At 46.2% G+C, this 25,661-nt stretch overlaps 1 protein-coding gene across 2 annotated transcripts in view; it reads right to left on the bottom strand.

The window, feature by feature from the left end:
• DIP2B (disco interacting protein 2 homolog B) overlaps positions 1–25,661 on the bottom strand; it is a 130,929-nt gene that overhangs the window by 17,129 nt on the left and 88,139 nt on the right. Inside the window, exons 9-26 of one of the 2 annotated variants that reach the window (XM_039513858.1) lie at positions 23,924–24,015; positions 22,530–22,640; positions 20,992–21,115; positions 20,102–20,211; positions 18,203–18,305; positions 16,791–16,855; positions 16,346–16,439; positions 15,710–15,829; positions 13,531–13,645; positions 12,282–12,421; positions 11,462–11,598; positions 10,661–10,741; positions 9,823–9,950; positions 8,307–8,421; positions 6,572–6,773; positions 5,530–5,639; positions 5,306–5,386; positions 4,151–4,274 (exon numbers count right to left, since the gene is read on the bottom strand). In XM_039513858.1, coding sequence (XP_039369792.1) covers positions 4,151–4,274; positions 5,306–5,386; positions 5,530–5,639; positions 6,572–6,773; positions 8,307–8,421; positions 9,823–9,950; positions 10,661–10,741; positions 11,462–11,598; positions 12,282–12,421; positions 13,531–13,645; positions 15,710–15,829; positions 16,346–16,439; positions 16,791–16,855; positions 18,203–18,305; positions 20,102–20,211; positions 20,992–21,115; positions 22,530–22,640; positions 23,924–24,015 — 2,052 coding nt within the window. The remainder of the gene's footprint in view (positions 1–4,150; positions 4,275–5,305; positions 5,387–5,529; positions 5,640–6,571; positions 6,774–8,306; positions 8,422–9,822; positions 9,951–10,660; positions 10,742–11,461; positions 11,599–12,281; positions 12,422–13,530; positions 13,646–15,709; positions 15,830–16,345; positions 16,440–16,790; positions 16,856–18,202; positions 18,306–20,101; positions 20,212–20,991; positions 21,116–22,529; positions 22,641–23,923; positions 24,016–25,661) is intronic. The other variant, XM_039513859.1, reaches the window with a different exon arrangement.

The raw sequence follows: 25,661 nt of genomic DNA, 5'->3' as shown, positions 1-25,661 counted from the left end.
ATTGCCTGAAGCCTCGAATGACGTCCATCGTGGCTTGGAATTGGGACTCTGGCAAAAGTGCTCTTGCCTGAACTGAGTATAAAACCACCCAGATGAATTATATTCTTTGGGTTGGTGCCAAGGTTGAGTTGTTCAAGTTGAGGAGGAGACCCAGTCTCTCAAATGTGGATCTGACCAATCGGACTTCAGACTCCACCTGCCCCCTGGTGCAACCCCTGAGCAGCCAATCGTCGAGGTAGGGGTAATACCCGCACCTGTCTCCGATGGAGGAAAACAGCCATGACCGACACGCACCTGGTGAACACTAGGGGGGCTGCTGAGAGGCCGAATGGAAGGACTATAAATTGATAATGTTTGTGGTCGACCACGAAGCGTAGGAATCACCTGTGTGCAGGCTAAATAGCTATATGGAAGTACGAGTCTCATGTCAAGGGTGGCGTACGAGTCTCCCAGTTCCAGAAAGGGAATAACTGTGCCCAGGGAGACCATGCGGAACTTCAACTTTACCATGAACTTGTTGAGTCCTCGCAGATCTAGAATGGGTCTGAACCTAATCCCCAAAAGGGAGTAGGAAGTATCAGCAATAGTACTCCTTCCCCGAGGAACCTCCTCCTCTGCTCCCATGGCAAGGAGTGCCCGCACCTCTTGGATAAGGAGTTGCTCGTGAGAAAACGGGAAAGGGGGTGGGAGGGAGGGTAGGAGCAGAATTGGAGAGAAATATCCCACTTCTACCATACAGAGAACCCAACAGTCCGAAGTTATTTGGGACCAAGCATGGCAGAAGTGGGACAGACGATTCAAGAAAGATGGGGAAGGATCCAGAAGTGAGGCTGGTGCGCTGTCCTCAGGTGCACCTTCAAAAGGCCTGCTTGGAACCCATCCATGGTTTAGTCGGGCCCTGGGCCTGCACAGGCAGGGGATTTGAAGGCTTTTGTCTTGCCATTCCTGCCCCTATAAAAGTCCTGCCTTGGCCAAGGAGGATAGGAGTGCTGCTGCTGAGGCTTGAAATGTTTACATTGGGTTGCCAGGGTGTGCATACCCAAGGATTTCATGGTAGCCGTGGAGTCCTTTAGGCTATGCAGCCTAGAGTCAGTCTGCTCTGTAAACAGACCTGCCCCATCAAAAGGCAGGTCCTGCATGGTCTGTTGAACCTTGGGCTGGAATCCCAAGACCTGCAGCCATGAGCTACGCCTCACGGCAATGCCAGAGAACAAGGTGCATGCCACTGTGTCCACAGCATCCAGTGAGGCCTGTAAAGACGTCCGTGCCACTGCTTTGCCCTCCTCCCCTATCGCTCCAAACTCCTGCCTGGACTCTGTTAGCACCAGCTCCTTAAACCTGAGCATCGAGTCCCAGGAGTCGAAGCTGTATCTACTCAGAATTGCCTGCTTGTTAGCAATCCTGAGTTGCAACCCCCCCGTGGAATACACTTTGCTCCCAAATAAATCTAGGCGCTTGGTGTCCTTGGACTTAAGACGCTGGGGCTTGTTGTCCCTGCCGCTCCTTTTCATTTACTGCAGCCACCACCAATGAGCAAGGCTGCGGGTGTGTGAAGAGGTATACGTACCCCTTAGATGAGACAAAATACTTCCTCTCCACACCCTTCACGGTGAGAGGGATGGAGGCCGGGGTCTGCCAAATGGTCTTAGCATTGGCCTGTATGATCTTGATGAGGGGTAGAGCCACCCCTAGCGGGCCTTCTGGGGTCAGGAAGTTGACCTCCAGGTCCTTCGACTCCACCACCTCCTTGGCCTACAAGCTCATATTTTGCGCCACCCTGCGAAGGAGGTCCTGGTGGGCACGCCTGTCTATGAGGGGCAATCCAGAGATGGAGGTGTCTGCAAGCGCCTCATCTGGGGAGGATGACGAGGAGGCTAGTGGGGGAACAGGGTCTTCCTGATCCTCTTGGTCTCCAGGGGCTTCCTGTTTCGCTTCTGTGTTGGAGCCAATCACACCTGGATCAGGCTCAGGAGCTGAGGTTGGTTCCAGGGGAGGTAGTGTGACCGGTACCTCCTTGGCACCCCTAGGGGTGGGGCGACTGGCTGATGCCTCTGGCACCCGCGGTTCAGAGGTTGCTGAATGGGAACCTTTGGATTGGATGCCCTGGGCCTGGTGGTATGCCCATAGGGTCCAAAATGGCCACTGTGCAGGCCATGACCCTGCCCCCACGTCAGGCCTGACTGGTGCTGGCCCCGCTCTGAGTATGTAGACCCTGTCTCTGAGTCTGAAGATGGGGACTGTGTGGCCAGGGTGGTGCCGAGCGGAGCTGGACTGGAGAGCAGCACTGCAAGCAGGGGAGTGGCGTTGTGATCTGGAGCGGTGCCGCAATCAGGATCTGTGCTGTAATGCTGACTGGTGCCGAGAGTGGGACCCGCAGTGTGACAGGGATCGGCATTGTGATAGGGAGCAGTGCCACGACTCCACTGGTGGTGCTGAGGGATGGAGCTTCGCCAGTTTGCCTCAAGACGGTGCCTCACGTTGCGGTACCGTACCGGAGGCTTGGCTCGAAGGACCAGGGACTGTGGCACTGTCATGGTGATTGAGTATTGAGTATTGACAGGTCTCAATACTCAAAAGGTGCTCAGGGTGGGTGGCAGTTCCAGCTCCTGAATGACCTGGCTCGGAGAGTCCAATGGCACCAGACTCTACGGTCCCCCTTGCGGGGCCAAAGTCGATGGTGCGGGCTCCAAAGTCTTCCGCCCTGGGTGCTCCTCTCTGGGATGCGCCCCATTGGCCAGCTCCAAAGGGGTTGGTCTCTAAGTTGGAGATCCAGTCTTCCCCTGCTTCTGGTGCTGCTTCTGCGTCGGAGAATGGGACCGGGGCTGGGTCAATCTCGACGGTTTCGGTGCCAGGTAACAGCGGTGCTGTGGGTCTCTCCCAGAGTCCTTCTGCGGTTCCACTGCCACTGGGGCACTGCGCATTGATGAGCTCGGTGCCGGGTCTTGCCGTGCTGGTGTAGGTTGCGATCTAAGTGCCGCCTCCATAAGGAGCTGCTTGAGGCAAAATTCTTGCTCCTTTTTTGTTCTGGGGCGAAACCCCTTACAAAGCCTGCACTTGTCCACTTGGTGTGCTTCCCCCAGACACTTTAAGCAAGCCTCGTGAGGGTCACCCATTGGCATGGGCTTATTGCAGGACTTGTAGGGTTTGAACCCTTGGGACTTAGGCATACCCCAAGTCCCAACAGGGAATGCGGTTCAGGTGAAGGGGAAGACACCCCTACTCCCAACAGCTATCTGCGGTAACCGAAAACATTAAAACTAAACTTAACGAGGCTAGGAATAACTGTGAACTAAACTAACCTGAAAGGTCGGGAAAATGAGGAGAGCTTGCTAAGCAAGTCACTGCAGTTCCAACGACCGTCACTGGCGATAAGAAGGAACTGAGGAGGCGCCGGGTCTGCAGGGTCATATATTGAGCGCTATGAAGGCACCACTCCATGGGTGCTGCTAGGGGAAAAACTTTCCAACAACTGTGCACACGGCGCACACACACCTAATTGAAATCGATATGAGCAATCACTCAAAGAACAACAACTCTACAGAAAGCCATCCTGGCAGCTAAGTCACAGTAAACAAGACATTTCTATACCATGACTGAAAGGCAGACACCTCTGGGGTGGAGAGTAGCCACCAAATGGCATGCAGAACATTCCCACAGGAGTGAGGTCTCAATACTCTAATGTCCACACAGAACAGACAAGACCCAGAAGTCCCCCTTGGAGTAGAGACATACCCCTTTCTCCATTAGATCCAATGTGGCCACAATAGTATTTTCAAATAAAACTTAGAGACAGTATCAATGGGATCTTTGACGTCCACAGGCAGAAGACTTGAACTTCTAAGATTTCATCTGAAAGGCCAAGACACAGTAAGATACACAGAACTCAGTGCATCTGTCGGAGTGAAGTCAAACTGAGCCAGCCTTTCCAGGATTCAATACAGCCTAGGGATGCCAAGCCTGATGCTGAGACCCCTAACACACCCAGTCCCTAGGAAACATAACTACTTGGTGTTAAAACCAGATCAGTTACTCAACAATCCCAGTGTGAATGCTGCTCAACAGTTTCAGTCTTACAAGTTTTGAAAGTTGGATTAATAGGTTGTTGTGCATTTTCCCAGTGCGATTCTGGCCAGCACCAACATGACCTTACCAGGAGGATAGAGCAGCACCACGTTGTCTCCTGCATTCAGATGTCCCTTGTCATACAGAACTGATGCAATTCTCTCTGCTCTCTTGTGCAGCTGGAGGCAGGTGGCTGTGCACACAGGAGTTCCCTTGAAAGGAGAGAGAAGTGTAGTGAATGAGAGCTGGGACAGCACAAGTCAGCTGCACAAAGGGCAGCACAGATGAAAGTTTATACAGTCTGAGTCAATCCATAGCCATTAGCTACCATGAATAGGTTGTGGGTGCCTGATGGGCCATTTATCCAGTGTTTAATGTCACTGAAATGCATTGAACTGACCCTATTCCTAGGAAATGTCACTTATCAGGGATCTGATTCAGCAGGTTCTCCTGCACTTACTGTGCTATACAGTTCCCTGACAAAACACACTCAAACTGAACTTCTAAGGTGGTGCAAGGGCTGATGGGACCTGCAGACTCCAGGTAGTTTTAAAACAAAGTGAAGCAATTGTTAAAGAATGAGCAGTATCTTCTAACATCTTCAAGTGAAAAAGGCTTCCAGTTTTGAAGAGTTAAATTTTAAATAAACCCAAGCCTTAGGCTGCATGTTAAGGTTTATACACTTCACCTTGTAGGGGGGGAACGGACGGACGGGGACACACACAATATTACGTGAAGGAGCATGAGCTAGGAAAGTTTACAGAAACATCATTCTGAATGTAGAGCTTCTAGTCCCACTTCAGGCAGCAGACTCTAATCCCTACTGTACTTATATAGGGGCAGAAAAGGGAGAGATTTCTGCCTTTCTCCCTATGCAGGGAGGAGGAAGCAGGGAGAACAGACCAAGAATTTAGCTTGGCTCCTGAATGATCCTCTGAAAAAAGTTCTTTAAAACATAGGAGCAGCAGCACCTTGACTCTGGTCATTGAGTGGTGGCAAATTTACGATGCTAAACAACATAAAGAGATGATGCTGTGAAGTTAATGAAAACTTTCCACATCAGTGTCACATGTCACCTCTATAGTTACAGTGGCCATGATGACACTTTCATCCTGATGACCAAGATGCACCCCCTCACCTGAGACCCAACACAGCCCTAGACTGTGGCAAGCTCATAGCCTCTGCCAAACCAGTACCGCATGATAATCTGAGCCCAACAAAAAAAAAACATACTAATCTGTACCTTGGCATTTAGAAGAAGGAAGAGCGTGTGATCAGGGGTTGCTTGAGCTCTCCATTGTAACACCTCCGTCAGGAACTGATGCTGCAATGAGAGACAGTAGTGAGTGCCAGCACAAGTGCTCCGAGATGACAATTTCACATCACCGCTCCATGTTTTATTCAACTGGGGGGTGAAATGCTTCCCCACATGCTGGCCACAATAAGCATCTGGCTGTAGGGATTTACCTTTCTAACTAAATCGTTGTCTTCTATTTGTCCAAGGTCCCTCCCAGCAGCCTGAGCAATGCGCTTCCCAGCAACCAGGTTCCCCACCATCACAGAGGCAGGGCCAACACCTGTTGGCAAAGAGCAACCGCATAGACTTGGTAAAGGATGGAAACGTACAGACACACTGGAAAGAGCCATTTTATATTTTACAGTCTGCAGGGCAGCAGTGCAGGCTAATGGTTAAAGCAGGGAGAAGATGTCAGAGCTCCCAGCTCTGCCAGTGACTCAATGCATGACCTTGGGCAAATCACTTCACCCTGGGACAGACTCATTTTCTCCCACCTGAGAATTGGAGCTAACAAAACTACCGCCACCCCACAGGTTTCCCCCACGGGGAGATGCCAAGTGATCTCATTACAGAGTCAAACTGCTGGGGGAAAGAGGAATGCAGAAACTGGAAACATCCTAGTGAGTCACATGCATGTTAGACTATCATAGGGCTGCACAATTGGGGTTAAAATGAAAGGGCATAGGCTACCTTGCTTTAGGGGACCCTGTGAGACAGGCTAAGTGCTGCACCAACAGCTCAGAATTACAGCATATAACCTGAGCTACAAGGAGGTGATGCTAGCCTTAGCCTCCTGTAGAGCAGTCAAGTGGAATGAGGATGAGTGAGCAGAGTGGAAGGCTGCTCCCCAAGACCAGGCTCCTCTTGAAGCATGGCTGCCACAAGGGTGGTTGAAGAGAACCCTGGAAGTGCAGAAGAAATTTCTTGCTGGGCTACCAGTCTCTGCTTCAGAGGTCTCCTGCTCATCAGGGCAGCGAGCCTTACCTAGGATGGGGTTTGAAATGAGTTCCTGACACACTGATGCATCAATGGCAGGCCTGGTAGGGTCAGAGTCTCACTGCAATCCCCAGCAGCTAGAACACATCTTGGCAAGGGGAACACGAGTGAAGCCATTAGCCTAATTTTCTAGGCCTGAGGCAAAAAGGCTCAGAGTCTACCCCTTGCATTCAAGAACTTGTCAGCATTCCCCAGGTGAGAAACACTCTGCATTACCTGGTTGTTTCTGCCTGGGTTTTGGCAAGTTGGTCACACATGTGTGCGGGCACATGAGGATGTTACACGGGTGGAGCGAGCCCTCCAAAAAGTGCTGTTTGGTTTGAGAGATATGGATCCCTCCGAGAGGAGTTTTTGGCAAAGAGTTGGCTGGTACCAGAGCAAGACAATACACGCCCACTTGGTGAATGCTGTCAATTGCCTAGAGAGAGAAGAGAAGAAGTTGCTCAACTGGGCAGAAACTAGTATTATTAGGTGTCCTGACAAATTCCAGGAGCTTTTCCTGCATTTGTAAGCTCATTGGCTGCAGTGACCATCACTTTGTTCTGTATTTGTACAGTGTTTGGCACAAAGGGGTCCTGGGCCATGTCTGGGAATCCTAGGATCTACTTTCAGAGTGGTAGCCATGTTAGTTTGTATCAGCAAAAAGAATGAAGAATACTTGTGGCACTGTAATACATACAAATTACATCTTGTTTGTAAAAAACAAATCAGAACATAATACGTCACTCACTTATGGGCCATAAGCAAATGCTAGGAAAAGGCAGTGCACAGCTTTCAGAGCAGCAGCGTGGGCCTGCTTGCCTGAGTTACCAAGTACCTGAAAATTGGATGTTTGAAAGAAGTCTTCTTGCTGCCCCTCAGAGCTTTATCTCCTGGCTACCTGGAATGAGTCACTGCCCTCTGCCTTCAGCAACACACCTTGAATACATTACCTGGACATAAGTCCTATAGCTGTAGTGTAAACAGCCCATGGACAGAGTGGCAGAATGAAGCAGGCAACAGGCTAATATCTGGTTGCCTTCCCTGGTCCCAGGTACCAAAACCAACAAGGCAGGAAGAGCACACTACCCTAGCCAGACTATAAACATGGGCACAGTGGAATGCTAGGAAATGAGTAAGAGCCTGTTAATGTCCCCTCCTTTACAATCCATCCGAACCACGGCACCAACTTTTGGTCACAAATGACTCAAGTCTCAATCTGTCTAAAGCTGGTGACTCATCTGTTTCTAGTGAGTTTAGGGTTTATTTTGCAGACTCTTCAGCCCTGGAATTAACCATCAGCCTCTGCCTCTCACCAGTATTCACACCTTTTAACCTATTACTCAGATCAGTGTATGTTCTCCCATCGGTGAATATAGCTAACCTGTAAGGTTCTCAAAAATTACTCTCTCGCACAAGCAAAAACTCCAAAACCAGGATTTGCCACTCATCCTGCACACACCATTTTCTTAAAACCCAACTGTTTTGGATGTTTTACCTATTTTCAGTTCACAAATGGTTCCCAACACCTTACCGCTGCAATTGCTTCTCAGCTGATAACAAGTGCATCTTTAAAGAAGAATTGTTCTTAGAGCGCCAGCATGATCTATGGGGCTAGGAGCCAGAGACCCTTGAGTTCTAATCCGGGTTCTCCTTTGGGCACTGAGAAGGCAGTTTCACTTTTCTGTGCCTTGCCTGTGTAACAAGGGTAATGCTGATCTACCTCATTAAGGGTTGTATTAGTTTGAGCCTCTGCTGCCTTTCCAGGACCTCTAAGACACATGGTCAGGACAGCCAATGCACAACTTGCCATCTTGCTGCCAAGAGGAATTGTGATGATGACCAGAAAGTAGCATCCGTCTGAGGCACACTAATATCATCTGAGTTGTCCACATGCTGAAAGGGGGTGGGGGAAGGGAGGAGGTGTGCACACACAAGCCCAAATCTCTCACCCAGACAGCTGGGCTCTTACCTGCAGCACTCGGCTCATCCACTGAAAACTGTCCTCTTCAGAAGCATCTGGCCGCTGCTCTGCCACCACCACAATCCTCTCATCATAGAACACAGAGACTGAAAACACAGCAATCCTGGGGGAAAGAGAATGCGGATCGGTAGGAATTACCATGCCACTTCCCTGGGAACACTGAAGTCCTGGAGATCCAAGGAAAGAGACTGTCACTATGCACTAGCTAGGGAACACCTTCAAAAGCTCCAGGGGCAGGGGAGAGAGGAGACAGTGAAGTTGAAACAGCAGCAAACTGGGAAGGTAAAGGTCATATTGGCCAGGGAAGCACGTACTCCTACTTCATAGAGAAGCTTCCTGCATGCACACCAGAACTCTATTCTCCTGCTCCAGCCATCATGTTGGCTAGAAAGTTTAGACTTGAAATTAGACAAAGGTTTCTAACCATTAGAGGAGTGAAGTTCTGGAACAGCCTTCCAAGGAGAGTAGTGAGGGCAAAAGACATATCTGGCTTTAAGACTAAGCTTGATAAGTTTATGGAAGGGATGGTATGATGGGATAGCCAATTTTGGCAATTGATCTTTGATTATCAGCAGGTAAGTATGCCCAGTGGTCTGTGATGGGATGTTAGATGGGATGGGATCTGAGTTACTGCAGAGAATTCTTTCCTGGGTGCTGGCGGGTGAGTCTTGCCCACATGCTCAGGGTTTAGCCGATCGCCATATTTGGGGTCGGGAAGGAATTTTCCTCCAGGGCAGATTGGCAGAGGCCCTGGAGATTTTTCGCCTTCCTCTGCAGCATGGGGCACTTGATGGAAGATTCTCTGCAGCTTGAGGTCTTCAAACCACAATTTGAAGACTTCAATAACTCAGACATAGGTTAGGGGTTTGTTATAGAAGAGGATGGGTAAGATTCTGTGGCCTGCATTGTGCAGGAGGTCAGACTAGATGATCATAATGGTCCCTTCTGACCTTAAAGTCTATGAGTCTATGTTCCCATTCCAGCCTCTGCTAAATGTTAAACATGCCAGGATAGAGAAGGGTACAATTTTTCAAAGCACCTAAGTGAACGAGCAGCCTAACTCCTACTGGCCGTCACTGGGATGTGACATCCTTTTGAAAACTATCCACAGCAAATATTAAATAAAACCCAAGATCTCTGGGTAGGAGATACAAACCAACTGTTGCAGGCCATGAGCCAACCACTAACTATTGGAGCTCTGGAGGAAACATTCCCTAGAGGCTGTTATCCCAGAACTCCCCACTGCAGGGTTTCTTGCCCGTCCCTCCGAAGTAGCTGGTGCTGAACATTGTCAGAGAAAGGATACTGGATTAGACAGACCCCAGGCCTGATCCAATGTTGTCACTGCTATGGAGACTGAACAGTGAAGGAAACATTTTCTGTGACTGAGGTCAAAAAAGTAACCAGGCAGTAAACAGGCAGCACATAACATGACCACCCTGTCATGTTTTATTACGAGAGACAGACAAAGCTTGAAAAAGAGCTGGGTTTCATTACCACTAACCTTCCTCTGTAGACTGTCTTTATTGATTCAACTGCTAATCCGGTTGCAACGATGTCATCAGCATTGTGTCTGCGCCCACTAACTGTCAGCAAGCCATCAATTTTTCCAACCACAAACACCAAGCTACCCTGAAAGGTAAAGGACACAGATGCTTTTGCTGGTTCATGCATCTTTAGTGATTGCTTTTGTGCACTGTTAGATCAAACACATTTGTTAAAAATAGATTTAACAGCACTTTCTTTTTAGATTGGATTCTATGAGAGAGAATTTGGATAAAATCACCTACATTATTCTAAAACTGCACAAGTGTGAATCAATTATAGAGCCCAAACATTATAGCACTTTTGTGCTAGAATTTGGGAAACTTCAAATTTTGTCTGTTTTAGCTTATGAAGAACTAGGGGCTGATTTCTATCTTGCAAGACGACAACATATTTCAAAATTTAATTTTTTTTTTACAAACAGATGATCATGTCACAGGTAGTTACAGTTTATTTTGAAATGCCCACTTGAATAGTGTGGGCGTGGCCAAAATCAGAGCCACGAAGCTGAGTGATACAACTATGGGATTGTGAAAAACTTGAAAGAACTTTGCCTGCTACTGCTCAGTAAAGCTCAGTGGTTTGGCACACAACTCCTATAGTAAGGTTGTGTGAGGGTGAGGTATTGGAAAAACAAGTTACTACTGGGGCAAGCAATCTCAGTAACCGCCCCAACATTCACCTTAAATTAACAGTTTGTTTTGGTCACTAACTGCTTTTCTTTTAGGCATTTGAAGCCATTACTTTTAACATCAAGATAAAACCATCAATCCAAGCACCAAAGCTATATGACGTACAGGTCCAACAAACCCCAGCAATCCTGAGCGGACGAATGGCACGTCGCCCACTGGAGAACCAGCCGAGTTGACAGGGATAACCTGAAACAGAAGACAGGCTACTGAGGGAGCTGATTCTCTCGTCCGGGGATATACACCCCCCCACTCCCTTCCTCATCAGTGTGCTGCAGCAGGAGTGACACTAGATGCAAGTGAATTTTGAAAAATAAATCTTCTCTAGTTACTGGGTTTTCCTCTGTAAAGTCTCAAATTACCAGCTATAGCACAGTGTCCCCTTGGAGTGAACTTCACTTACTGAATCCTACCTCTGACATTAACTGGGATAGACAAATCACTATGCTGCCAGAAGCCCAGATAAAACACCAATTTCTCTCTCACTCTATATGCAAGCTATCTGATACCATGAACTGGAGTAGAGCAAACACTGGATGTCTGATGCTCCCATTCTTGAAGGAAACTAGTAAATTTATCTGCACTAGAAGCTTTCACTGTTGTCATTGTTGCTGCATTGAGGGAAATCATGGTAAAAAAAGGAGTGCAGGCAATTCCTAATTGTAACAAGCCTTCTAGGTTTCAGAGTAGCAGCAGTGTTAGTCTATAGCCGCAAAAAGAACAGGAGTACTTGTGGCATCTTAGAGACTAATAAATTTATTTTTCCCCATATATAAAGCCCAAATAGTAACACTTTATTAGTTGTTATAGAAATCAAAAGGCTCTGCAAGAAAATCAATTCCGCACTGAAGGCAGTAGGTGAAAGCCAGCGACACAAGAGAAGGCAAAAATCTACCATATGATACAGACCTCAAACGTGTTCTTTGTCACCCCAGTCAGCCCATAATACATCATCCCTCCTGTTCTGGAGCTAACACAGATTTCACCAATCTCATCTGTTTTACAGAGCTGAGGAGATCCATCGGGTTTCACGATGCACATCATTCCTAGAGCAAAGCACACACCATTACACAACTTAACAAGCAGTACTCAGGGGCCTTTTTTTTCTTTTTAAACCACCTGACACATTTAAGCATGAAGAATGATTAACTTTTTATTAAGTAGTGGCAAGCAGGAAAATATTGTGAATCCTGCAGCTGAATATGCATGGACATTTCATCAGGGTACTTTAAATTAAAGGCTTCACTACCAACCTGTGGGCCACGTGGATCAGCTGCAAATTTTGCATTGCCACAGAGCACAACATAAAAGAATATGCTACTGAATTTGCCTGGGCCTCTGGCAATAACTTACTAAAGATCAGGACTTCCACTGAGACAAGACTTCCACGCAAGGATCTTACAATGCTTTACAAACACTAGGCCCTCCAACCCCCTGCGAAGGAGCGAAGTATTCTGTCCATTTCACAGACAGGTAAGATGAAGTGAGGAAAAGCTAAGCAGCTGCCCCAGCAACTCACAAATCATCAGCAGAGGCAATAACAGAAACCAAGGCTGAGATTTTCAGAGCTGTCTCGGGGATCTCAATGCCCAGTTGCTGTTTGTTTTAAAGGAGCATTGCATGTCCAGAACCCATTAGACGGTTTGAAAGTCTCAGCCCCAGAGGTTCACTCTCAGCCCCTGCCATCGGCCGAAGGGTGTTTATGGAAATATAAGTCCTGTGCACTCACCTCCTGGCATCACATGGCCAACATCCTGTACCGTAAGAGCAGAGTTTTTGTCTTCAGTGTTCACACGAATAACACCATAACTTAGCCCACTCATGGACAGGATCGCTCTTCCAGGCAAGGGTGCCCCAGGGACACCAGGCCTTGAAGGGAACAAATGGACATGCCAAAACATCAGTACACATGCCATCATTAGGCCTTGACACGGAACACATCCTCACAGTAACATAAGGATGCTTTTCTGGGTTCTTATATGTATCATTTTGCGACATATAATGAAATCCCATTTCACAACTGAATTACTTTGGGGGAGAGTAAGAGATACCAGCTGGGAGAGCCATGCTCATAAGTGAGTTGGAAAAGCTTAGTACTGGGCCAGTGCAAGCATTGGGAAAACCAGCCAAAAGCCCTGTGGAGTAGCTCTTCCATCTGGCCATCAGGGTAATCTATTGTAGGTGCCAGCTCCTGGGTTGGCTGATTATTGCTTTGTTTACTGCAGGGAGGGGCAATGGACAGGAACAGAGCATGAGAATGACGGCTATACTATCGCAGAGAAGCACAGCCCCACACTAGCTACTGCTGGCAAAAGTGACAAAATAAATGCCTGCTTCTCCCAGGTGCCACTCTGCTACTGGCTTTTAACTGCTAGACAAACAAGAACAAAGACTCATAGCTTTGAGAGAGAATTCTTCAAGGGCCTGATTCAACCAAGCGCTAGAGTTCGTGCATCACCATCAACATGTAAGAAGCCCCACTGAAGTCAATAACAATCACTGGATGCACGTGAACAAACATTAGCTAGGATCGCCTAATATAGCACAATTCACAACACATGGAAACACGCTCTGCTAATATTTAAAGGGACACTGGCAGGTCTTATATGACCCAAATATTTAGGCTGAATAAAATAAAAGCTAGGACCAACAGAAACATTTCCATGATTTGTCTTTTTTTACTCCAGTGGAAACAGTTTAAAAAACAAAAAACTCAAACGTTCCTCCAGCTCAAGCACTGCAAGGGCCTAAAAGTGAAACTAAAAAACTGCCAACAAAATGGAAACAGACTATTCCTTATTTCCTGCCTTCAGCTGAAAATGCAAAAAGAGTAAACAAACAGTAAAAAGTTCAAATTTATCTCAGTTTCAATAGTCTCAGGAATTACTTGTAACATAGGAAAGGAAATTATTTAAACATTTTTAACATGTCTCTTTAAATATGGACATAGGTTAGCAGGATGCAATGCATCGCAGTACCTCCGTATTGCTACAGTCATTGCTTCTGGAGATGTGGCACATGGACAGATTGCCTCAGGTTTAAGCCCATGGCTCTGAAACAAACTCAGGAAAGCATCGCATGAGGAAACAGACCCTGAAAGATAAGACAACATTTTAAACAGCTTTTGAAATTGAAAAAAAGAATTATGCTTAGAAATGACCTGGAAATAAATAGCACATTTTTATTTAGGGATCTTGTGAATTGCAATCTCATTTCTAACTAAGGGCACATTTTTCAAAACTTAGGCACTAAGGAGCCTAAGTGAGTCACTGAAAGTTAATGGAACTTGGGGTTCTAAGTCATTAGAGTAGAATTTTTAAAAGGCCTAAGTAGACTTCAGTCACCTATAACAACTCCAGTACCTCTTTCTGAGAGCAGCCACTTTATTTCATTATAATGTTGTACTGTATTTCTGCAATCCTGGACGTCCCCAAAAAATTTGGGGGGGAAGTATTGTACAAAAGATTATGTACAAGACAACAAATACTAGTACTGGGGAAAGCCTCAGAATGGAGACTGATTTAAGCGGTTCAACTGCTGCACGGGTAAAAAAAAGATGGCAACTTTCCATCCACATTCTTTTCAACAACTTCCAGGTTTGTTTTTTTGAAAGCGAATGTGTTTATGACCTATCCCTACTGTAAGGGGATCAGTTTTGGTACAGAACTAACCAAATCAGAAAGAGACTTCATACTAATGCCTGGCTGGCTAAGGCCCGAACAATCTTCCTCCCAGTCTGTTCCAGAGTTTGTACATATAGAGATACTCAGGGAACAATGACATGACAAACATCTTCCCCATCTCCCCCATACTAACGCACATCCACTGGCTCCATTTCCTTCCACCGCACAAATCCAAAACAGCCCTAATTGTATTCAAATCTCACTCCTCCAGTCAGTGCCATCTGGACAGACATTCATTAAGCCCCATAATCACCAGTATGCCATGAAGATCTGTTGCTCACTTCTTTCAATGCCATCTTAAAAACACACATCCCGTGTGTGCAATTTAGAACCACTCACACCCCATACCCCACCTACATTGCCAGCTAATGTGCCTATTCCTGTTCTCTGGCCTGCTAGACAAATCACTGCACTAACCTTTTAATCTTTTCCTGCCAGAACTCTCTATATTACATACCAGAGCATCCAGCTGCCCCCACTGCCTGGCCAAGTCCTCTGTTCCTATCACCTCTTGCAATACCATCCTTAAGATTCACACTTGAAGGGACACCGACAACTTAAAACAAATCATCCTTCTGTCTGGACACCTTTCATCTACAGTTACTGTTTGTGTATTTGAGAGACAGTTGGTAAGATTTTGATGGCTCTTGGCATAATGAATTGCACTGTTTGCTCTGTAGCATCAGGTAGTTTCCCTTGTTTGTGTGGGTCTTGGAGAGAAGCATTTTAAAATAGGAAAATGTGACTGTACAAGCCTAGAACTGGCAGGGGGACTCTGGGTTGGGTGTGGAACCTGAAATTCTTTACCCTTGTGCTTAGGGCACTGAGGCCTTTTTGGATTGTCAGACAGCTGCCTCAGTTTACTCCTGATAGAAGTCAGTACACGAAAGCAAGGGTGCTGGCTAAAATAGGCCAGGAAAGGCCTTCCCTTCCCTGGCGCTGCCGGACACCTGGGCTGCGGTGGCCCCAGCCCTTCCCTGAGACCCCCACCGCCTCCTCCATTCCACACCCCCCGTCCCCGCTGCTTGCCACGTCCCTCCTCCTCCTTGCCAGCAGCTTGGGCAGGGGGGGCAGCAGACTCAGTCCTGCCTGGCGCTGGGAGAGGCTAGTGGCTTGGCTCGACTCTGGCGGGTGGGGGGAGCTGGTGGCTCGCCGGCCCAGTGCTCAGGGAGGCTGGCAGCTTGGCCTGGCACTCAGGCCGGTGGCTCGGCACAATGTGGCTGGGGCAGGCGGACTGGGGCTCCTCCGATTGCGGGGGCCCCGTGTCAGGGCTTCTCCTTTTACAGTGTGGGAGGGGTTTTTTGGGGCTCCGGCGTGTGTGTGTGTGTGGGGGGGTCGGGCCTTAGGCAGAAGGGGCAGGGCCGGCGGGCTTGCCTCCTCAAATCAGGGGTTCACCCACCGCGCATGTACGGAAGTGACTGAAAGCATAATCAGAGGAACCTCTCTCATGGCAGCCGTGTGTGGGAATACTCACAGGGATTAGCACCGTCAGTTACAATCAGCATCCGCAGAGAACTCAGGCTGACATCTCTTTGGTCCCGATGAGCCATCATGGCCCAGTGCAGGTCTCGACACTTCACTAAAGCCACCTTCGCTGCAAACGAAATTAGTACAAATAAAACCATTCGCTGAATGCATCTTTCAGTGAAACTGCAGGGGCCTAACACCAGGAGCCTCCTATTAGGACAAGTATCTTCAGTTCAAGGACCCAAATCCTGTTGTCCATTTGAAGGCTAAGTAAAAGAGGTTGCAGGGATGGAATCCTCCTCTCATACGGTAGATAAGGCACCCACACTGCCAGGTCAAAACTACTACATACTAGGCAGAGTGACTGTGGCCATCCTTTTGTTTCAGCTAGGGCTTGGGATTAGTGGCCCCTGGCCTACTAGCACCATCTTGCAGCATACAAACCTATGGATTGCCCATCAACCTCTCTGTAACCTGCCCTGTGCACACATTGAAGAGAATCCAGGGTTTTGGCCCACTTGGTAGGTTTCTGACTAGCAATCAGGCAGGCTTCCGAGCTTTAAACAGAAATGCAGTTTGTGTTGCCCCACAAACGTTCATCTGAAAAGCCACATGCTAGAATCTTAAGGAATGCCAGTGTTACCTTTGTGGGTATGAACTCTCTGCACCCAGGAGAGTGGGCAGGTTTTCATCACGGAGTAGGGCACGCTGAGGGTGTGCAGCTTGTTCATTACATTCTGGAAAGCAGAGAGACTTGTGGGAAAGGGCCAACAAAACATATTCAATATAAAACAGAGATGGGAGTCCCCTTTCCCCTCCCCAATGCCTGGTAGAGCTTGTGCACTTCCTGCAGTTAATATTTCAAAGCATCATTTGAATGAACAGAGAGTATGACGACTAGGCAGAAGACATTATTGCTCCTGCCAGCAGATCTGCACTGACTCTAACGGGAGTGCGTAAAGCTGGATCTGAGAGCTGATTGGGCCCAACTTTCCTCCTCAAACACTATTTCACATTATAATCAGGAAGGACTATAAAATACCCAGAACAACCATCCTGCTAGTTTTCTCCCTGAAGCACCAGCTCACCGTTAACATGCCATGCCAGAGCCCTGCATCCTTCTTGAAATCCAGAACATTCACTATGGTTTCACCTGGAAAAGGAAAGTTGTGATATCAATAAGAAATTTGGCAGATAACTGGGTAGATGAGGCTGTCTTACTTATACTGGAACTTGCCCCTTTCTTAATGCAAAGTCAAGTTAGCTCCCTGAGACAGGCTCCCAAACCAGCAGGCTAAGTGGCTCCCTTCAGGCAGATGACAGGAACTTTGAAGCGGAGGAGGACACAACCCTTGTTTTTTCACCTTGGCATTTTCTTTACAAACATTTAAAGATCACTGTTTCCCTTAAGTTTGGCAAACTCAAAGTGCCAATTATTTCTTAAGCACTTCATACAGTACTTAGACAGCATGCAAACACCTCTCCATGGCAGCACATACTGGAAGCATTATGCAAACAGCAAGCATGTAGCCTAGTCCGTTTGCTCTCTTATGCATTATTAAATAGATTCCAAGCTCCTTGTTATGGATAATACAAAACAGGCACACTCAGGTGCATACACAGAGCACAATAAAAAGGGTGATAGACACACAGCAGACCTACTTAAAACAAAATATGCATTTAAGGGAAGGAACACCTTACAGACAGCTGCAAGAATATAACGTCTGGCATCTCTGGACTTTTATATCACATTAATCACTGTAATATCAGAGTGTCCTAGCCTCCTTATACATGAGGTGTTGAGTGGAAAGAGGTTACAGAGCCATCGTTCAAATGCCTTGGTAGACTGACCCTCAGCAGCAGTGGAAATGAATGCAATGGCTCCCAAGAGAAATACAGTTGCATGTCAAACAGAAATGATGACATACAGCTCATTAAAGAAGCTCTGAGATACTGGGTACATAAAGGACTGATTTTGTAGGTAGAGTAGACCAAAACACTTCCTACAGAAAGAACTTTGTGCATCATGACTGGTAATTTCTGTTCTCCATACCTGGGTTTAACTCATAAGGCCCAAACTGGTTTAGGACCTGATTATCTGAGAGGCCGTGGTGTGTGTGCATTGCCAGTATGGAGATAAGCAGAGGCAATCCACTGAAGGAGCTCCTTCAATGTAAGTGAAAGGGAGCTGGTGGCAGGATGTTCTTTGAAGTTTGGAGCTTGTGCAATTCTGCCCCTTCCATCCCCCAGTTCACCAAATCATGCACATTGCAAAGCCCACCTTTTGTCCCTCTTTGTTAAGCCTGTTGGGCAGGGCATGGGCTGAGGTGGAGATAATTATAGGTTGACCTTTGGCTACGTTTAAGTTACGATTTTTAATCTCTGAGATAGATGGATTTTAAAAGTTTAAACAAACTAACTAAGCATTGGAAAGAATGATCTTACAGCGAGCTGAGCTTTCACCCCTTCTTGCACATATCCACCCCGTGACACTACTCACCTTCAGAGTAGTTGCAAGCCTGAGACAGAGCCTGACAATGAGACAGCATGGCAATCCGAGACACTGTTACCCCCATCACACTGCCTTCCTTACTGGTCTTGTACTGGAAAGCACCAAACATAGTAAGAACATAAGAACAGCCATACAGGGTCAGACCAAAGATCCATCTAGCTCAGTATCCTGTTTTCCGACAATGGCCAATGCCAGGTGCCTCAGACGGAATGAACAGAACAGGTAATCATCAAGTGATCCATCCCTTGTCTCCCATTCCCAGCTTCTGGCAAACAGAGGGTAGGGACACCATCTCTGCCCATCCTGGCTAATAGCCATTGATGGACCTATCCTCCACGAATTTATCTAGTTCATTTTGAACTCTGTTATAGTCTTGGCCTTCACAACATCCTCTGGCAAGGAGTTCCACAGGTTGACTGTGCATTTGTGAAAAAATACTTTTTTGTTTTAAACCTGCTGCCTATTAATTTCATTTGGTGGCCCCTAGTTCTTGTGTTATTTACTCCTTCTCATAACACTTCCTTATTTACTTTCTCCACACCAGTCAAGATTTTATAGACCTCTATCATATCCACCCCAGTCGTCTCTTTTCCAAGCTGTAAAGTCCCAGTCTTATTAACCTCTCCTCATATGGAAGCCGTTCCATACCCCTAATCATTTTTGTTGCCCTTTTCTGAACCTGTTCCAATTCCAATACATCTTTTTTGAGATGGGGTGACCATATCTGCATGCAGTATTCAAGGTGTGGGCGTACCATGGATTTATATACGGGCAACATGGTATTTTCTGTTTTATTATCTATCCCTTTCTTAATGATTCCCAACATTCTGTTCACTTTTTTGACTGCTGCTGCACATTGAGGGGATGTTTTCAGAGAACTATCCATGACAACTCCAATATCTCTTTCTTGAGTGGTAACAGCTAATTTAAACCGCATCATTTTATACGTATAGTTGGGATCAAACTGGTTACTCTGGACCCTGCACATAAAGGAGGCTGCAGCTTGGCTAAACCCTTATTAATCAGAGCAAGTTTTCTCCTTAATGAATGAGGTCACATTTAAAAAGGAACTGTGTAGGTACATCAGCAGGATTCACTGGAGGAGAGAAAGACTATCCCATGGAAAGTAAAGGCAGGCATGTTTAGACATGGAGATGGCCTGGTCCCAATCCTTAAACATGTACAGGTAAGTCCAAAGAGAAAGAAGATGAAGACACTTGTTTAAAGATGCTCATGCTTAATGCATTATTGTAACTTCTGAGCCCATGCCCTGGCAATACAAAAGGCAAACTGAAAAAGCAGTTTATAGGGTAGGTGTCACCCAAACACTGATATTATTTAGGATGCAGTAATTCCCAGTTAGTATTACTGGGATGCACAGACAGGCCACGTCGTGAGAAGTGAACAATCCAAAGTGTCGCCATGTGAAACAAAGGCAGAAATCTGAGAGTTACCAAGTACTAACAGAATTAAAGAGAACGAATGAAAAGATGAGCACTGGGGAGCACCCTGAGCTAAAGGCTGGACTGTACCAAGTCCGCCAGCATTAAGCCTTAGCTAAGATGTGTTGATGCACTCCTGTGAGCAACCCTACAACGCTTTCAGATTAAGCCCCTCTCTGGTTATCCCGCACACTGTATCTGAATTGTTTCACTTGTCTTTGGAGCAGAGATTGTGTCTTCCTCTGCATTTTGAACAGAAAACAAAGCCACAGACTGGTATATGATTAAAACAAGCACCATGGCAAGTTGTACATGATGTTTTCTTGTTTTGGCAAGAAATTGGTAAGTTTGGCACAGCTCATGTGAAAGTGCTACCATTTTGATGGCTTCTGTGCATTAAATTAAATCCAAAGAAGCTCATTTCTGACCTTCATTCACTACCCACCTCAATATATGCTGGCTCAGTTCCTGCAGCTGAGATGTTGGGCTGCCAGTCCTTTGGTGACTTGGAGAGATACTTTGAGTCTGTCACAACCCATTTGAGTCTGGGCCAACCTAGAGCCGAAATCAAAGACAACCTTAAGACTTGTATCTGTTGAAAGAATCTATATTCATCTGAAATATACAAGTGATCATTTGCCCATTTCACTTATGGCTTATTTTCCCAGCAGCAAAGTTAATTAAGCAAAATGCAAATTCATTTCAGGGAAATGCATAGCTTTAAAACCAAAGGTGATTTGGACTTGATTGGGTTTACTGCTGACAGAACCACAGGGATCACTTGATAAAAAATGATGTGCTGTGTAACTTGCGCTCACAATTTGATGTCACTTGACAAGGGGAGCGCCTATGTTTGGTTTAGATTATCAGACGCAAACATACAAATCAACCCAAGGCAGATCACTAGCTAGACAACTCATCCCTCTTCCCATGAACCAGTGCATCTAGGGCTTGCAAGGGGTGGTGGGCTCCTTCGTCCACTCACAAATTGACCCTGCAGTGGTTATACATACAGCTCTGGTGTCGCATTAAAGTGACTGTGATTTTTATCTCTCCAAACACTGCTGAACTGGTTCTAGGAGAATGTTGGTTTCTAAAGGGGCCTTATCCTAATCTCCACTGCAATACACTGGCTCTATCAGAGACATGCACAAGTGTGTGCCTCAGTGGTGCATGCGATTCATAGTCCCAAACAAGGAGACGACCCCGATGCAAATCTTGCTCACTCAACCAGAAGGAGAGCAAAACAGCACATGGCTTTTTGACTTCTAATGGTTAGTTTTAGAGTTCAGCCCTGGGACGAACGGGTCAAAACAAAAGTGTGACCGAACTAACCTTTAAACTGCACAATCTCCCCATTCTGGGTTTTTGGCAGCCCCTTTAGACAAACCTCAGTGGTGAGAGCCAAAGTGATGCCACAGCTCCCCAAGAGGAAGCCAATCTGCTGACCACCAGCATCCTGAAGGAAAAGAAAATAACCACTATGAGTTCCAGATGATGGGAGAGTATGAAGCCAACTTCACCCTTACCAAAACTCAAGGCACAGTAATGCTCTGGTAACTGGATGGTAACATTATGGACCACATTGGGAAAAAACAAACATTCTGTTACATCTGATTTGTCCCATGCACATCTGGCAATGGTTTGAAACTCAAATGACAACCACAGTCTGGCAGTGATTATATGGCTACAGTCATATATTAACATGCTCTAGAAAACAATATATGCATCATGAAGGCATGCTGGGTGTAATGGGGATTCTCATGCTGACAGAATTTGTTCCCTAGGGCAGGTTGAGCAGCTGTGACATGTATTTCTGTGAGCAAACAGAAGTCCACAGAAAATGAGAACCTATTGTAAAAATATGGAAGATTACTGAACGTTCTACCTAGCAAGTCTGTTCCATTCACTTAATTCTGAGGTCCAGGGAAGTGGGAAGACTGTGGGAAAAGCTGTTGGTTCTCAAGGAAAAAAAACAGATGTTGCACTGGCATAACCATAAACGGCCAGAGGCGAAAGGCAGATGATTTCAATGGTGAGACTGGTCTACTTAGATGGATGTCAGTGTATAGCCATTGCACTCACATGGTTTATTTTCACTATGAAAAGCACTAAATCTTCAAACAAGAACCAAAAAATGAAAATGGAAATAATACACATGCCCTCTCTGTCCCCCTGTAACTGACTAACCCTACTGCACAAAGATAAAAGCACTGGAATGAGTAGCCGATCAAGTGACCTGACTGGCCACATATAGGTAGAAGCTTTAATTTCATTTGGTTGCCTCAGTAGTTGTCATGTTGAGGCTGCAAAGCAAAGCTCTAGAAACCCACAGCATTACCAGACTAGTTAACCATTTCATTACCACCACTCTTGCCGGATGGTTGCCATTATGATGCTATTATGGGTTCCTCTCACAAAATTCTATTGTGTCCCAGCTTTTAGAATGGCAATCACATAGCAACATTCGGGAAAAAAACCTTCTGGGAGTAGGGATTATACAGCAAGAAGTGACTGGGAATAAGAGTCTGTTTTTCAGATGTGCTAAGCACCCACAACTCCCACTGAAGTCAGAAGGGAGCTGCAGGGAGATTAACAAGGACATGTTATAGACATGTGTCCATCACAGTGTCTAAGGGAATACACTGTTCTTTCAGCTGTTCAGCAAAACTCTGCTAAGCGGCCAATGAATTTTTACAGTTTTAGACTCTGCAGTGGCACGTTCCTATGACTCTTACACACTCTGCTGGGACAGAAGAACTGCTAAAGCCGCAGTGGGTCATTATGAAACACTATCAAATCAGAGGCTGATGGTCTGACTTGGTTTTCATCCCACATCAGCCGATCACTCCTCTAAGATGCATCAACGTTACCTTTCTGGTAAGAGGTACCTCTATAGGCACTGGGATCACTTCCGCTAGCAGACAGCCGTAAAATGCCACCATGAACATGACTGGGTCATTGTTGGGGTAAACAAGGGCTACCTACAATTCACAGAAGTATTTGGTTAGAGAAGATACAAGGCACCACATTAATGTTGGGTTTGTTACATTCACAGTGATTAAGCTGTTTAATTCAACAAAAAGAATTTAGGTCAACTCAATATTCCCATCTACTCTGTTCCCATCTACACCCCATGAAGTGAAAATGTTGCCAAAAAATCCACTGAACTCCCTTTTGTCCTAACACATGAAATATTAAACCATGGTTAGCAATTAAGAATTTATAAAAATCAAATTCTCCGTTTAGAGCAAATTTGTAGCTAATGGAAACCTGTTTAATGCAGAACCTCTTTCAATAAAGCATTTACTTCCTTGCCATGTTACTCCTACAAAACCAACCCAAGATTTTTACTATTAAAGTGTGCTCATTTCTCAGCTTTCCCCTCTGACAGACCTGTTCCTACTGCATTGTATCTTTGTATGTGAGAAGTTTACTTTTTAGTGTGATCCTGCCATGGGTATGGATTCAAAAGGGCAGCAATGATATCTCAGAGTAGGTTATTAGGACAAATTCTCTTTACAGGTTCTTTTTTAAGTGGGGCCCATTAAAATGAACAACGTAATACCAACTTGTCCATTGGCCCTGCTAAAAATACGCTCTTTAGCATGATGCTCACATGGTCATCAACCCTCCAATCGGGGTCCAGTGAGGAATTTTAGCATTTTAGTTTCAGAGGTGGGAAAAGGACAAAGAAAGTTCATGGCTTTTCAGCCATTTTTAAAGGGAGTTTATGCATGTTCAGATTCTAGCCCAGCATCCCATACAGGTCTTCTCTTTGGGAACTCTGCACAGCGTAGGCGGCCGTGTGTGTGTTTATATTCCTATCCATATACAGCTGCAGTTAATCTCTCTGTATATATACACATGCAAATACCAGGGGAAGAAGAGAGCACTGAACCTTTTCACTAATATCAAGAGCAGTGTGGTAAGACCTCTGACATTTTGCAGGCATTGCTCCTAGGGAGAGAGGATCGTGTAGGGGAGATTTTCAAAGGCACATAAGGGAGTTAGGAGCACACAGACCAATGACTCCTTCAGACACTTTTGAAAGTCTCAGCCCAGGAGTTCTCTTCCTGAGGGCTGGACAGGGGTCTTTCCATGCAGCCTGGAAACATTTCTTTAAAACATCGCTGGGCCCCTAGGATAAGAGTCGTGCACTTGCCCTTATTAAAAGGACAAGACTGTAATGTTCATGGCAAGTGACAATGCAAAAAAACCTTCCTCCCATTTCAGAGGAAGAGCCAAACATTCCCAAGCTCATTACCCTGTCTCCAGGCTTTAACACAGGTTCATTTTTGGTCCCCAGTTTATTAAGCAGTGTGTAGGCCAGCTTAAGGCTTCTGCTCCACAATTTACCTAAAACACAAAGAGAAGAAGTTTGCAAACTCCACATCAACCAATCATATGGACAACACAACTCAGCGCCTAAGTAGTATTAACAGTGACAGATCTCAAAGGGCTTTACACTGGTGAGGATCCTAAGCCCGATTTCGCTGAAGTGGAGGCACAAAGAGGTTCCATGATTTGCCCATGGTGACAATGAGTGACAGAAATGGAAACAGACCCAGAAATCCAACACCCAGTCCTCTGCAGTATTTCATGTAACAACAAAAAGGTGCAAAGACAAACCTAATCTGCTAGAATCCCTTATATACACCCAGGACTTAATCCTTATGCAGGTTTGATTCAGAAAAATTAAATTAAAGACTTCCTTTTAAAAAGGACACAAGATAAAGTTACTCACCTTGCAGTAACTGAGGTTCTTCGAGATGTGTGTCCCTGTGGCATGCAAGTGACCCATGCTGCAGAGGCTCTGCTCTGGACTGAGTTGAGATGAGCTCCGAGGAACTCAATCTGTTGTGTAGGTGTCAGGGTGGATTTTGGGGCGTTTATTTGGAGGCCTAGGCTGTGAAAGAGTAGCTTGGAGTGTCTCGCCATAGGAGTTGCCCTTGATGAGGCAATCGTCCAGGTAGGGGAACAGCGTGACCCCATGTTTGTGGAGGTGAGCCACGAGCACAACTAGAATTTAGGAAAAAACTCCTGGTGTTGTGGAGAGGCTGAAAGGAAGGACTCTGTATTGGAAATGGTCGTGACCGATTGTGAAGCTTAGAAAGCGTCTGTGAGCTGGATGAATTGATATATGAAAAGAGACGTACTGTGGGTCGAGGGCTGTAAACCAGTCCCCTTGATCCAGTGCAGGAATTAATGTGCCCAGTGTGACCATTTTGAATTTTTGTATCCTCGCGAATTTGTTCAGTTGGCGTAAGTCTAGTATAGGCCTCCAGCCCCCAGTCCTTTTCTGGGTCAGGAAGTAATGGGAGTAGAAATCTTTCCCTGGATGTAGCATTGGCACAGGCTCCACTGTGCCTAGCTGTAGAAGATAAGCAACTTCTGCGCGAAGCAGGTACTCATGAGAGGGGTCCCTGAAGAGGGACGGGGAAGGGGAGGAGGATAGGATATGAATGGGCTAGAGTAACCGGACTGAACTATCTCGAAGACTCAGCGGTCCTGTGTAATTTGCTGACAGGCATGTTGGAAACTCTGGAAGCGGTGGCAAAATGGGCAAATAGGCTGTGGAATCAAGGAGTGGTCGCACAGACCCTGGACCAACCTTTTAAAATTGTTGTTTATTCCCAGATGGTTGGGAAGTGGTTGCTTGAGCTTGATTTTGTCTGCGCTTAGGGGGTCTAGCGCAATTCCTATTTATGTGGTAAGGTTTGGGTTGATATCGTTGACCCCTGGGAAGAGATGGGTGAATGCCCAGGGTGCGCAGTGTCGCTCTGGGATCTTTCATTGTATGAAGTAGTTCATCAGGTTGTTGGTTTTTTGGGGGTTTTTTTTGGTTTTAAAGAAAACAGTTTATGTTTATCAAAGGGGAGGTCCTCCACTTTGTTCTGCAGGTCTTTAGGGATGCCAGATGCAGAAAGCCATGAAGATCTGCGCATAACCACAGCCGGTGCAGTTGTACGGGCTGCTGTATCTGTCGTGTCTAAAGAGGCTTG

This window comes from Mauremys reevesii, linkage group 25 (genome assembly GCF_016161935.1).
Source record: "Mauremys reevesii isolate NIE-2019 linkage group 25, ASM1616193v1, whole genome shotgun sequence".
In the NCBI taxonomy this organism is placed as follows: Eukaryota; Metazoa; Chordata; order Testudines; family Geoemydidae; genus Mauremys; species Mauremys reevesii.
Note: the sequence above shows the minus strand (reverse complement) of the source record. Positions and strands in the feature narration are given on the sequence as shown.